The sequence below is a fragment of the Oncorhynchus kisutch genome, unplaced genomic scaffold (genome assembly GCF_002021735.2).
Source record: "Oncorhynchus kisutch isolate 150728-3 unplaced genomic scaffold, Okis_V2 scaffold3072, whole genome shotgun sequence".
NCBI lineage: Eukaryota > Metazoa > Chordata > Actinopteri > Salmoniformes > Salmonidae > Oncorhynchus > Oncorhynchus kisutch.
The window spans coordinates 29,844-44,276 of record NW_022265017.1 but is presented as its reverse complement, the minus strand read 5'-3'; the positions used below and the strand labels follow the sequence as shown (position 1 = coordinate 44,276).

Genomic DNA, 14,433 nt, shown 5'->3' with positions numbered 1-14,433 from the left:
GAGGCCAGTTTCAAAACGTCATTTTAAAGCTTTATTCGTAAACCCAACACTCCCAAGTATTACAAAAGTTATTTGTATAAACAGTGGTGGCAAAAGTAAAGTAAAAGTGAAAGTCACCCAGTAAAATACTACTTGAGTAAAAGTCTAAATGTGTTTGGTTTTATATATTCTTCAGTATCAAAAGTCAATGCAATTGATAAAATATACTTAAGTATCAGAAGTTAAAGTATAAATAATTTCAAATTCCTTCTATTAATCAAATCAGGCGGCACCATTTTCTTGTAAACTCAGTCATTGTTTACAAACAAATCATGTGTGTTTAGTGAGTCCGCCAGATCAGAAGCAGTAGGACGACCAGGGATATTCTCTGTTTAGTGAGTCCGCCAGATCAGAAGCAGTTGGACGACCAGGGATATTCCCTGTTTAGTGAGTCCGCCAGATCAGAAGCAGTAGGACGACCAGGGATGTTCCCTGTTTAGTGAGTCCGCCAGATCAGAAGCAGTAGGACGACCAGGGATGTTCTCTGTTTAGTGAGTCCGCCAGATCAGAAGCAGTAGGACGACCAGGGATGTTCTCTGTTTAGTGAGTCCGCCAGATCAGAAGCAGTAGGACGACCAGGGATGTTCTCTGTTTAGTGAGTCCGCCAGATCAGAAGCAGTAGGACGACCAGGGATGTTCTCTGTTTAGTGAGTCCGCCAGATCAGAAGCAGTAGGACGACCAGGGATGTTCTCTGTTTAGTGAGTCCGCCAGATCAGAAGCAGTAGGACGACCAGGGATGTTCTCTGTTTAGTGAGTCCGCCAGATCAGAAGCAGTAGGACGACCAGGGATGTTCTCTGTTTAGTGAGTCCGCCAGATCAGAAGCAGTAGGACGACCAGGGATGTTCTCTGTTTAGTGAGTCCGCCAGATCAGAAGCAGTAGGACGACCAGGGATGTTCTCTGTTTAGTGAGTCTGCCAGATCAGAAGCAGTAGGATGACCAGGGATGTTCTCTGTTTAGTGAGTCTGCCAGATCAGAAGCAGTAGGGACGACCAGGGATGTTCTCTGTTTAGTGAGTCTGCCAGATCAGAAGCAGTAGGATGACCAGGGATGTTCTCTGTTTAGTGAGTCTGCCAGATCAGAAGCAGTAGGACGACCAGGGATATTCTCTGTTTAGTGAGTCTGCCAGATCAGAGGCAGTAGGGATGACCAGGGATATTCTCTGTTTAGTGAGTCTGCCAGATCAGAAGCAGTAGGACGACCAGGGATATTCTCTGTTTAGTGAGTCTGTCAGATCAGGAGCAGTAGGACGACCAGGGATGTTCTCTGTTTAGTGAGTCCACCAGATCAGAAGCAGTAGGGACGACCAGGGATGTTCTCTGTTTAGTGAGTCTGCCAGATCAGAAGCAGTAGGATGACCAGGGATGTTCTCTGTTTAGTGAGTCTGCCAGATCAGAAGCAGTAGGACGACCAGGGATATTCTCTGTTTAGTGAGTCTGCCAGATCAGAGGCAGTAGGGATGACCAGGGATATTCTCTGTTTAGTGAGTCTGCCAGATCAGAAGCAGTAGGACGACCAGGGATATTCTCTGATTAGTGAGTCTGTCAGATCAGGAGCAGTAGGACGACCAGGGATGTTCTCTGTTTAGTGAGTCCACCAGATCAGAAGCAGTAGGGACGACCAGGGATGTTCTCTGTTTAGTGAGTCTGCCAGATCAGAAGCAGTAGGATGACCAGGGATGTTCTCTGTTTAGTGAGTCTGTCAGATCAGAAGCAGTAGGACGACCAGGGATGTTCTCTGTTTAGTGAGTCCACCAGATCAGAGGCAGTAGGGACGACCAGGAATGTTCTCTTGATAAGTGTGTGAATTGAACCATTTTCCGGTCCTGCTAAGAATTCAAAATGTAACGAGTATTTTTGGTTGTCAGTCAAATGTATGGAGTAGAAAGTACAGTATTTTCTCTAAGAATATAGTGAAGTAAAAGTAGTCAAACATAGAAATAGTAAAGTACAGACCTAAAAACCTACTTCAGTAGTACTTTAAAGTATTTTTACTGAAGTACTTTACACCACTGGGTGGAAGGTCAGATAGCTCAAGTTTAAAGGAAAAAACAATTGAAACGGAATTATGTCATTTTGACCAAAAGGCATCCATCCTATACAAAGGCTGCTCTCCAAATGGTTACAAATGGCACCCTACTCCCTATGTAGTGCACTACTTTAGACCAGGGCACATATGGCTCTGGTCAAAACTAGTGCACTATATAAAGGATAGGTGCCATATGGGCTCTGGTCAAAACTAGTGCACTATATAGGGGATAGGGTGCCCTTTGCGACGCACCCAGAGTGTTGCTGCAGTAAAGGAATTAGTTGGTACTGTAACAGCAATGTAAAAAGCCTCAGTGATACACAGATGTAGGATCTTAAATTGATCACTCTTTTGTTGCTGAGAATTTACCTGCACCACAGGAAATGCAGATGAGCTTTGTGATGTACATGAGTTCACTGAAAGCCCCGCCCTAAAACACAAGATTATAGTAACAGTATTGCACTTTTCATGTCGCCTACTTTTGTCCAGCTTATAGCCTAACCACCGATCGATCCAGCAATATTATGGACTAAACGTTTCAATCCTGTTACTACAGGATTATTTTGCTGTGACAATATAGGTCAAATTAAGATCCTACATCTGTAGCCTAAACACAGACATTATACACGCACACATACCAATATGAGACTTCAATGTTCAGCAAACTACAGTGGAGACTAGCATAATATCAGAGTGAGGAAGTAAAGCATGTTTACAGTAATAGCAAACACAACATTCTTAACTGAAATCTGCACCAGGGGAAACAGTGCCACTGTTCAACCCAGCATATTTTGTTACTGTTATTGTTATTGTTGACGAGTATCAACAACAACAACTTTGAAGTACATACTCTGCTGTTATATTGTATGTACAATGACGTACAATGGTGTCCAAGGTGAAAAAACGGTGTACATTGTTGTTGTAATATCGCAAAAGGATGAGGCAGTTCCACAATGACGGATTCCAGGGTTAAAGAGATACTGCGTGATTCTGGCATTTACAATATCATTTTTATTTCCCTGCGTGCAGTATGAAGGTGTCACGACTTCCGCGGAAGTTGGTGCCTCTCCTTGTTCAAGCGGCGTTCGGCGCTCGTCGTCACCGGCTTTCTAGCCTCCACCGATCCATGTTTATATTTTCCATTTGTTATGTCTTGAGTGTACACACCTGGGGCCTGTTGCACAAAACTAGGATAAGGGATTAAGCCAGGATATCTTGGTGATCCTGGCTCAATTGATCCGTAATCCGGTTGCACTAAAGATGGATAGGGGGCAGGAGGATATGTTATGGTATAAATTACCATGGAGATTTATTCTGTGGAGCTAGCCTGCTCCAGACCAGGCTAAATTCCAGGATCTATTTAATCTCATCCCTAATGTCAGTCAGCAGTCACCACAAATGGAAACCAATAGTTATTTCACTGCTCACTACACATCGTTATCACATATAACTAGACCCACTGTTATTATTTAAACGTTTGTGATCATTCATTTCAATGATTTTGGATAAAAAATGATTTTTAGATGATGTTGCTATCATTAGATAATTTACAGTTTCCCATAGACTATAAGGCTATATATAAAATGATAGAATATTAGGGCCACAGAGGGGAAAAAAACACAAGTGTAACCAGTTGTTTTAAAGGAGGACAGTTGTTAAAATGACAGATGTGGAGCATTTCGTGAAATTGTACCTCAGTATGGTTTCATAAACAAAGACATGCTGATGTGCCAGAATATTAAGTATCACATTGTCATAAGTATCAAAACAATATGTAGCTTTTCTGCAGAAAGAACCAGCCTCATAAATTTATGACTTTATCCTTTTTCTTCAGTGTGGCCCTAGTACTCTGTCATATAAACAAATACACATTCCATATGAATATAAAAACACAATGTGTAACATTATGTTCCTTTATTGAATAAGGACAAAACAAAGCAGGTAAACCATCAGCTCCTTTCGAAACTGAAGTCACAGTGACTCTACAAGATGGAAAGCACAGAATCCAAGCATATTATACAAAATGATACATACACATTCAAAGGTCTGTATATAACACACCCTGCATGTCTGCACACTAAAAGAAATGCAGGACAAATCCATACACATCAACTGAACAGACAAATGAATGGATGCAGTAGCCTCCCTGCAGCCTTGTATTACACACAGTATACCGCACAAACATCATAAGAGGCCAAATTCGTCAAAAAACGAACCCCAAAAAACCCAAATTCCTCTGCCACCGCAGGACATATTTAACCAAAATTGAAAGCACACATACTAACTAAAATAATTCAACACATATTGGTCCCTCAGCAGCCGACCACTGTCGTCATCAGGGAAGATTGCCGGATTGTCCCAGTCCATGGCTGGTGGCACTCTGGGGGGCCCTCTCCTTCCTCAGGCAGGCCACATTGTGGAGGACAGCACAAGCCACAGTAATATCACATGCCCTAACAGGGCTGACCCTTAATTTGTGAAGGCAGTGAAAGCGTGCCTTCAGGAGGCCAAAGGTCATTTCAACTCTGGTCCTGGCATGGGCATGGTTGTAGGCCTGCTGTGCTTCCTGGGGGTCTGTGAAAGGTGTCAGGAGAAAAGGCTGGCAGCAACACACCAGAGAATTCACCTGTCAACACAAAATCTCATCATTACTACCTCATAAACACAGTGATATTCTTGACACAGCCATGATGGTTATAAATAGGGGTTGTGTGGCTTACCTTGTGATAGGCACTGATAGATTTCAGAGGCCCGAAAGATTCTGGAGTCATGGACTGAGCCAGGCCATTTTGCCACAACATTGCTGATCACACAGTCAGCATTGCAGACCATCTGAAATCATAAGATGAGGAATATTACACCAATCAATGCACATCACTGGCAATGCAGAGTGTTCGTCAATGGACAATATCAAAAAATGTATCATAGCTTTATACAGTGTGATGGAGTTACTTTACACAATTTCACTCATATCTGCAGTGCATTTCAATAAAAAATTTAACCGTTTCATAATTACAGTACAACTGCATTTTTGGAGATGTGAATTAAATATTTGAATTGTAATTGTGATGTTTCAGCGGAGCGGTGAGTGTGTAATTGTGCACTACTTACGCATTCAGGCGGTCTGCAATACTTTGCCACGCTTTTTCTCTTTGCTTTATCACTGTGGCGGTGTTGCCTTTCTTCTTAATTATATCTTTTACCTCCTCGTATGCCTCCATGAGGATTTGTGCTTCCGACGGGGAAAAGTACGCGGCTCTAGTTGCCATGGTAAATCAGTTAATCTGTGATCTGTGGCGGGGTCTATTTGAGTGAGCCGTGAGCGCGCACCTATCCAGGATTGGTTTCACCTGGCTTAATGAATCCGTGTCTGCTCATCCTGGCTTGGTCTTTGTGCAACCAATTAAGCCTGGACGCACATGTTTTGGCTTCATTGAGCTCAGCTGAGTCATTTATCCCGGATGTCTTAATTCTACTTTTGTGCAACAGGCCCCTGGTTCCCATTTAGTTATTATTATTTCCCTATTTAACCCTCTGGTTCCCATTATGTTTTGTGCGTGATTGTTCCTGATTTGTTGTTAGTCTTTTGTGTTAGGGTTAATGATCCCTGCGTGGATGTATTTTTCCCGAGTAAAGTTCGTATTTTTTTACTCAGTGCTGTGTCCTGCGCCTGACTCCGTTCTCACCTCTGCACAACTAACACCTGACAGAAGGAAGTTAGCGGTACTTTCGCGAGCCAATGCTAACTAGCGTCAGCGCGATGACAGGAGGTCTACAGGTACGGTAGAAGGCTAGTTTACACAGTTGTACATTAAGGTCGTTTAACAACATAAAAAGTGGTTCCAACTTCTTGTTTTATTCAAAACAATTCAAGACAATTTGTGAGAAACTACTTCCTAAAAATATATCTCACATCCTATAGCATATATGTAGGAACTTGTTTTGAAGTGTTACTGTAACAATAATATAAACTCTTGGTAGTCTTTAGAAAAGCAGCAGGCACTCCTTACACATTTCTAAGATAGACACCATCATCAAACCTGCAGTCAGAGACAGGAATTAGGAGCATCCTGAATGGAACCCTATTCCCTAATATGGTTCACTTCTTTTGACCAGGACCGGGGTCCATATAGGGAATAGGGTGCCATTTGCAGAACTGTAATGTAGTCACTGAGAGATCACTGGGATATCTAGTCACTGAGAGATCACTGGGATATCTAGTCACTGAGAGATCACTGGGATATCTAGTCACTGAGAGATCACTGGGATATCTAGTCGCTGAGAGATCACTGGGATATCTAGTCGCTGAGAGATCACTGGGATATCTAGTCGCTGAGAGATCACTGGGATATCTAGTCGCTGAGAGATCACAGGGATATCTAGTCGCTGAGAGATCACTGGGATATCTAGTCGCTGAGAGATCACTGGGATATCTAGTCGCTGAGAGATCACTGGGATATCTAGTCGCTGAGAGATCACTGGGATATCTAGTCGCTGAGAGATCACTGGGATATCTAGTCGCTGAGAGATCACTGGGATATCTAGTCGCTGAGAGATCACTGGGATATCTAGTCGCTGAGAGATCACTGGGATATCTAGTTGCTGAGAGATCACTGGGATATCTAGTCGCTGAGAGATCACTGGGATATCTAGTCACAGAGATCACTGGGATATCTAGTCACTGAGAGATCACTGGGATATCTAGTCACTGAGAGATCACTGGGATATCTAGTCACTGAGAGATCACTGGGATATCTAGTCACTGAGAGATCACTGGGATATCTAGTCACTGAGAGATCACTGGGATATCTAGTCACTGAGAGATCACTGGGATATCTAGTCACTGAGAGATCACTGGGATATCTAGTCACTGAGAGATCACTGGGATATCTAGTCGCTGAGAGATCACTGGGATATCTAGTCACTGAGAGATCACTGGGATATCTAGTCACTGAGAGATCACTGGGAAATGTAGTCACTGAGAGATCACTGGGAAATGTAGTCACTGAGAGATCACTTGGAAATGTAGTCACTGAGAGATCACTGGGATATGCAGTCACTGAGAGATCACTGGGATATGCAGTCACTGGGATATGCAGTCACTGGGTTATGTAGTCACTGGGATATGCAGTCACTGGGATATGCAGTCACTGGGATATCACTGGGATATGCAGTCACTGAGATCACTGGGATATGCAGTCACTGAGATCACTGGGATATGCAGTCACTGAGATCACTGGGATATGTAGTCACAGAGATCACTGGGATATGTAGTCACTGAGAGATCACTGGGATATGTAGTCACTGAGAGATCACTGGGATATGTAGTCACTGAGAGATCACTGGGATATGTAGTCACTGGGATATGTAGTCACTGAGGGATCACTGGGATATGTAGTCACAGAGAGATCACTGGGATATGTAGTCACAGAGATCACTGGGATATGCAGTCACTGAGAGATCACTGGGATATGCAGTCACTGAGATATCACTGGGATATGCAGTCACTGAGATATCACTGGGATATGCAGTCACTGAGATATCACTGGGATATGCAGTCACTGAGATCACTGGGATATGCAGTCACTGAGATCACTGGGATATGTAGTCACAGAGATCACTGGGATATGTAGTCACAGAGATCACTGGGATATGTAGTCACAGAGATCACTGGGATATGTAGTCACTGAGAGATCACTGGGATATGTAGTCACTGAGAGATCACTGGGATATGCAGTCACTGGGATATGTAGTCACAGAGAGATCACTGGGATATGTAGTCACAGAGAGATCACTGGGATATGTAGTCACAGAGATCACTGGGATATGTAGTCACAGAGATCACTGGGATATGTAGTCACAGAGATCACTGGGATATGTAGTCACAGAGATCACTGGGATATGTAGTCACAGAGATCACTGGGATATGTAGTCACAGAGATCACTGGGATATGTAGTCACAGAGATCACTGGGATATGTAGTCACAGAGATCACTGGGATATGTAGTCACAGAGATCACTGGGATATGTAGTCACAGAGATCACTGGGATATGTAGTCACAGAGATCACTGGGATATGTAGTCACTGAGAGATCACTGGGATATGTAGTCACTGAGAGATCACTGGGATATGTAGTCACTGAGAGATCACTGGGATATGTAGTCACTGAGAGATCACTGGGATATGCAGTCACTGGGATATGTAGTCACTGGGATATGCAGTCACTGGGATATGCAGTCACTGAGAGATCACTGGGATATGCAGTCACTGAGAGATCACTGGGATATGCAGTCACTGAGAGATCACTGGGATGGGTGACTTGTTGGCACCAGTTCCATCCCTGTTGAACAAAATACACCACAATTTGAGTTTTTACATTTGTGCATTTTGGTTGTTAGCATTGATTGACTAAGAAGCAGTTTATTAACATTAGGTCTTAAAGTGACAGCAGCACAATCATGGGGGATAGATACTGTAGAAGCAGAGAGCAACAGACTGAACAATAAACCATACTATCTGTCTATAGAGATCGGCAGGTAGCCTAGCGGTTAGCGTATCTCACAGTATCCCTAACTGAAAGCCGACAAGATGTGCCCATGAGCAAGGTACTTAACCCTAATTTGCTCCAGGGGCGCTGTACTACTATGGCTGACCCTGTAAAACAACACATTACCGTGTATCCGGTGTATTTGACAATAAAACATCTTATACTCACCATCACCACCAGTGGTCTTCCTCCTGTTGTAGTAGAGGAGACCAGCTACTGCAAAGACCACCCCCAGCACCAGCCCAGACGCCCCGATGGCTATCTTACTCCTCTCAGACTCTGGCAGAGACATGTCTGGGATGAAACGTAGTGACATGAATGTCGTTATAGTTACAGTTGTTTGAAAAACAACACACATCATTAATTACCTAACTTATCAGAGCTCTTTGCTCCCTTATTTCAATATTTCCTTCCTTGCTTCCTTATTCCCTTCCCTAAACCATTTCCAGTAACACTCAGTTTGTTCCCTGACTTCCTTGTCCCCTTACTTCCTTACCCCAGTGGAGGATCTTTGGTTCAGTGAAGCTGGTGTGCTCCACCATGCAGGAGATCTTCTCTCCAGGCGTGGGAGTGTACTCCAGGTAGGAGTGGATCTGATAGTGCCAGTCGCCATTGGCTAGCTCCTCAGAGGAAGTCATGTTTGAGGGCACTTCCTGTCCATTCCTCAACCAGGTCACCCTGATCTGTTTGGGGTAGAACTTGTAGGCGCTGCACGTCAACATGGAGGGGTGTCTGTCACCGTGGGGCGTCATGGACAGATGAACGGAGGGCTCAACTGAGAGGGGGAAATAATATAATAAAACACTATTCTTTTGTTTTCTACTGCTTGTTGTTTTTCCAATGGACAGGTATGGACATGTCCACTAAGGTCGTACGTCTATATATGGGTCAGTTCCCTTTCTAGCTTGGGTGTCAATGTGTTCCACCTATAAGCTTTAGTAAGTGTCATTTTAAACGGAGTCAATTGAGGTGGCTTGTGTTGTGTCAAGACTGATACCCAAGCTAGTTCTCTTTTATTCCCTCAAAATAAACTCAGCAAGATTCCACCCTGGGATGGTGCGAGTTAGATAAGAACTGCACAGACAGGTTTCTTTCTAGAAGTTCCCTGACTTGTCAAACCCAAACGTAACTCATGTAATAATCAACAAAATGGTGCTTTAAAAAAATATTGTAAAATGTATGATGTGAAATCAATTTTTCCTGAAATATCTTTTGCAAATCTTTTTTTCCCCACCACTGCTCTCCATAGAACTGCTTACCATTGTTGTTTAATCCAGCCTCGTAGGCGACGGCACCATAATGTTTACAGAAGAAATGAAGTGGAGTTTGAAACGATGCCAGGACCACGGGATCGGCGTTTAATTGCTCAGCAGTATGTATCCCAATGGGCGTGTAACCAGTAAATCTATTGAGACTGCTGTTGTATTCCATGACCTTCACCAGGTCTGAAATAGCTCTCCAGATGTCCTCCACATCGTGTGGATCTTCCCCTCTGGAATAACAAAGGTCGAGGATGGTGATAAAGTGTCCATCTGGTGAGAAAAAACATGAATGAACCATAAAGGTTTAGTGTTTTTTAAAGTTGTTTTTATTCAAACTGAGCACATATGACTTTTTATTGCTTTATGAAATGAATGTGAAAAAAACATTGCCAAATATATCGCAGAATTTCACTCTACAAAATCAAGCATTTTTTGGCTGCAGAAAAATCACACAAAAAATTGCGCGAAACCCTGGAGGGACTGAATAATAATGAAGACATCAAAACTATGAAATAACACATTTGGAGTCATGTAGTAACCCCAAAAAAGTGTGAAACAAATCTAAATATATTTTATATTTGTGATTTTTCAAAGTAGCCACTCATGACAGCTTTGCACACTCTTGGCATTCTCTCAACCAGCTTCGTGAGGAATGCTTTTCCAACAGTCTTGAAGGAGTTCCCACATATGCTGAGCCAAGGCCGTGGCCATGGAGTCAGCATTAGGGGGGACCAAATCTGCCGGGGGGTCTGTGGGTCTCCCCCAAAAACAAATCCACATTTTAAAACTAATTTCCTGTCATTCTAAAATAAATAAAAATTCACTAACACATGGGATTAACTTTTTATTTATTTGGTACAATAATGTTTAACAGGGGGGGGGGACAAGGAGATTAGGAAATTAGAAACAAGCAAGCAAGTGTGACTCAAAATGTCTAGGGTAAGGGAATAAGGAAGTAAGGAAGCAAACTGAGTGACTGACTGGAATTTCTGTGGTAAGGGAGCAAGGAACTAAATAAATAGGGATGTAGGGAATCAAAGAGCTCATATTAATGTGGTTCACCATTTCAGACATACTTTTATTTCATCCCAGACACAACTCTGCATGATTTAAGTGTGGTTATATGTATGTTAGAGATGTGTTTGTTTTGGGACTGTAACTTGAGCCATTCTAACTCAGAGTCTGAGAGGAGTAAGATAGCCATCTGGGCTGGTGCTGGGGGTGGTCTTTGGTGCAGTTGGTCTCATCTACTACAACAGGAGGAAGACCACTGGTGGTGAGACATACAACAATCTATCGAAGATATTATAGTTCACTGGTGGTGAGATATACAACAATCTATCAAAGATATTATAGTTCACTGGTGGTGAGACATACAACAATCTATCAAAGATATTATAGTTCACTGGTGGTGAGACATACAACAATCTATCAAAGATATTATAGTTCACTGGTGTTGAGACATACAACAATCTATCAAAGATAATATAGTTCACTGGTGGTGAGACATACAACAATCTATCAAAGATATTATAGTTCACTGGTGGTGAGACATACAACAATCTATCAAAGATATTATAGTTCACTGGTGGTGAGACATACAATCCTCTATCTGAGATATTACATTGAGGCCTACCTTTTGACCCACAATTGCCTCACAATGACCATGGCACTAAGTTAACCTGTGATAAGTGTGTAACTTTTTAAGCCAAGCCCAGACCAAGTGAATAGGTTGACGCATGAAACACAGACGCAGAGCGCCTCCCAGCTCTGGCACAATGCAAGGACGCTGCGCATCACTGCCAGCACAGCACAAAAACTTCCTAGACGCACAACAAACCCAGGAAAATGTTTAAATGAACTTGCTCCTGGCTTTTAGTGGGAATTCTGCCACTTGGTACTGCAACAAGTACAAAGGCACACAACTGGTGGAAGGCAGAGGATTTGCTGTGGAGAGAAAAGGCATGGTGGTGCATCCTGGCCATCCCTGGTCGGCAGCTGGAATTCTGGATCCTGGAGGTCAAATGTGACCTGAGGCTCCAAATCTAATTTTATTGGTCACATACACGTGTTTAGCAGATGTTATTGCAGGTGTAGCGAAATGCTTGTGCTTCTAGTTCCGACAGTGCAGCAATATCTAACAAGTAATATCTAACAATTCTGTTAAATATACTAACTACCAAGTAGTACATCATTTGTTCAGAGTCACTGGATTTCATGTTTTCAAATTAAAATGAATAAGTTACATTGAACAATACATTGCAGTTAATGAGGTTACCCCCCCCCATTGAACAATACATTGCAGTTAATGAGGTTACCCCCCCCCCCATTGAACAATACATTGCAGTTAATGAGGTTACCCCCCCCCCCCCCATTGAACAATACATTGCAGTTAATGAGGTTACCCCCCCCATTGAACAATACATTGCAGTTATTGAGGTTACCCCCCCCCCCCCATTGAACAATACATTGCAGTTAATGAGGTTACCCCCCCCCCCCCCCCCCCCATTGAACAATACATTGCAGTTAATGAGGTTACCCCCCCCCCCCCCCATTGAACAATACATTGCAGTTAATGAGGTTACCCCCCCCCCCCCGTTGAACAATACATTGCAGTTAATGAGGTTACCCCCCCCCCCCCCCCCCACTAGCTGGAAATAAGCTCCCTCTCAGATTCACAAGGCCAGCACAGATATGTAGTATTTTATTGATTATGGAGACCAGTGTGATTGGCACAGTCTTTCAAACGCCGTATTCAACATGGATGCGGACGTTTGCAATACGCCGAGTCTTGGTCACCTCCTCACAGGTGAGCTGCCCTCCTTGGCACGTGAACACTGGAAGGACCAAGGTCACCCTACGTTCATCTGGCACGTAGTGAGTGTACAGCTTGTTTAACAGTGTAAATCTGCTGTCCCCTCAATATAACTCAACACACAGCCATTAATGTCTAAACCGCTGGCAACAAAAGTGAGTCCACCCCTAAGTGAAAATGTCCAAATTGGGCCCAAAGTGTCAATATTTTGTGTGGCCACGATCATTTTCCAGCACTGCCTTAACCCTCTTGGGCATGGAGTTCACCAGAGCTTCACAGGTTGCCACTGGAGTCCTCTTCCACTCCTCCATGACGACATCACGGAGCTGGTGGATGTTAGAGACCTTGCACTCCTCCACCTGTGTGTTGAGTTATTTTGAGGGGACAGCAAATGTACACTGTTATACAAGCTGTACACTCACTACTTTACATTGTAGCAAAGTGTCATTTCTTCAGTGTTGTCACATGAAAAGAGAAACTCAAATATTTACAAATGTGGGGGGGGTACTCACTTTTGTGATATACTGTATAGTATCTGCAGGTTTGGCAACCAGACTGTCGGCAAAAGTTCTCGATCCCTCATTGGATACCTGGGTCATCTCCATGGCACTGCTGATCTGTATAGTTAGACTGCAATAGTTGTGGTCCTCCAGGATGGGATCCATCCATTGTGACTGAGCATCAGAGAAGCCCTGGGGTGCAGGAGGTGACTAACTCGCCCATGCTTGATAGACACCTTCAAGGTTAAGCATCAAGTAATAGCGGTCATTGTAAGCTTGGACAGGCAATGGCACTGGAACATCTGATCAATAACACTGACATTTTGGGAGTCAACTAATAAAAACTGCTTGCCCGGTCAGTGAGCTGATAACACCGACCTTCTGTCATAATGTTGTCAGTGACTGTTTCTTCACTGGAGCTCTACCGCAGCCTAGTCATAGGGTTGGGTAAGGGTTCTCCACTTGGTCAACAAAGTGGAACGAGCAGACACAATGTCTTCGGTGGTTTCTTTCATTTGAGATTTCGCAACCACAATCGCTTAGTCTTCTTCTGCAGTTGGTAGACGATGGAATGTGTACCATGGTGGACGCGTGTATTCTGACCTTTTTAATGGTGTATTAGCTTGAACCAAACAAAAAAACAACGTTAACAACGAAGGTAAAAATGTACTATTCAACTAGCGATTAGGTTAGCTAGCTAACTCCGGGAGAAAACATCTGCAATAAGAAGTCTACTTCAAACGGGAAACTTCAGAATATTGTGGATGGAGATTCCTTCACATTCTGGCACCTACGTTATTTTTGACTGTGCATCCTCATGCCGCTAGATGGCACTTTTGTAATAATGAAGAATAACAATGGATGGGTTAGTTTACAACTGGCAGAAAACCGTGTGTTGTGATTCTGGATGGCCAGATAGCAGAAAGCCGTGTGTTGTGATTCTGGATGGCCAGATAGCAGAAAGCCGTGTGTTGTGATTCTAGATGGCCAGAAGCAGAAAGCCGTGTGTTGTGGTTCTAGATGGCCAGATAGCAGAAAGCCGTGTGTTGTGGTTCTGGATGGCCAGATAGCAGAAAGCCGTGTGTTGTGGTTCTGGATGGCCAGATAGCAGAAAGCCGTGTGTTGTGGTTCTGGATGGCCAGATAGCAGAAAGCCGTGTGTTGTGATTCTGGATGGCCAGATAGCAGAAAGCCGTGTGTTGTGGTTCTGGATGGCCAGATAGCAGAAAGCCGTGTGTTGTG

At 43.4% G+C, this 14,433-nt stretch overlaps 1 protein-coding gene across 1 annotated transcript; it reads right to left on the bottom strand.

Annotated features, from left to right (window-relative positions):
- Nucleotides 1-6,051: 6,051 nt before the first annotated feature.
- LOC109876804 (rano class II histocompatibility antigen, A beta chain-like) lies at nucleotides 6,052-13,361 on the bottom strand. The gene is made up of 5 exons (XM_031820190.1): nucleotides 13,283-13,361; nucleotides 9,875-10,147; nucleotides 9,112-9,390; nucleotides 8,742-8,909; nucleotides 6,052-6,107 (listed from the first exon to the last, which is right to left on the bottom strand). The coding sequence occupies exons 1-5, from the start codon at nucleotides 13,359-13,361 to the stop codon at nucleotides 6,052-6,054; spliced, it is 855 nt and encodes a 284-aa protein (XP_031676050.1).
- Nucleotides 13,362-14,433: the final 1,072 nt, after the last annotated feature.

Bases quoted from the DNA above. Each gene is read 5' to 3' on its own strand.
- LOC109876804 (XM_031820190.1), bottom strand. From the start codon at position 13,361: ATGGATGGATCCCATCCTGGAGGACCACAACTATTGCAGTCTAACTAT. The intron at 9,391-9,874 runs GTAAGCAGTTCT...TCCCCCTCTCAG, and splicing joins GGCTGGATTAAACAACAATG to TTGAGCCCTCCGTTCATCTG. The intron at 6,108-8,741 runs GTAATGTGTTGT...CTCTGACTGCAG, and splicing joins TCAAATACACCGGATACACG to GTTTGATGATGGTGTCTATC.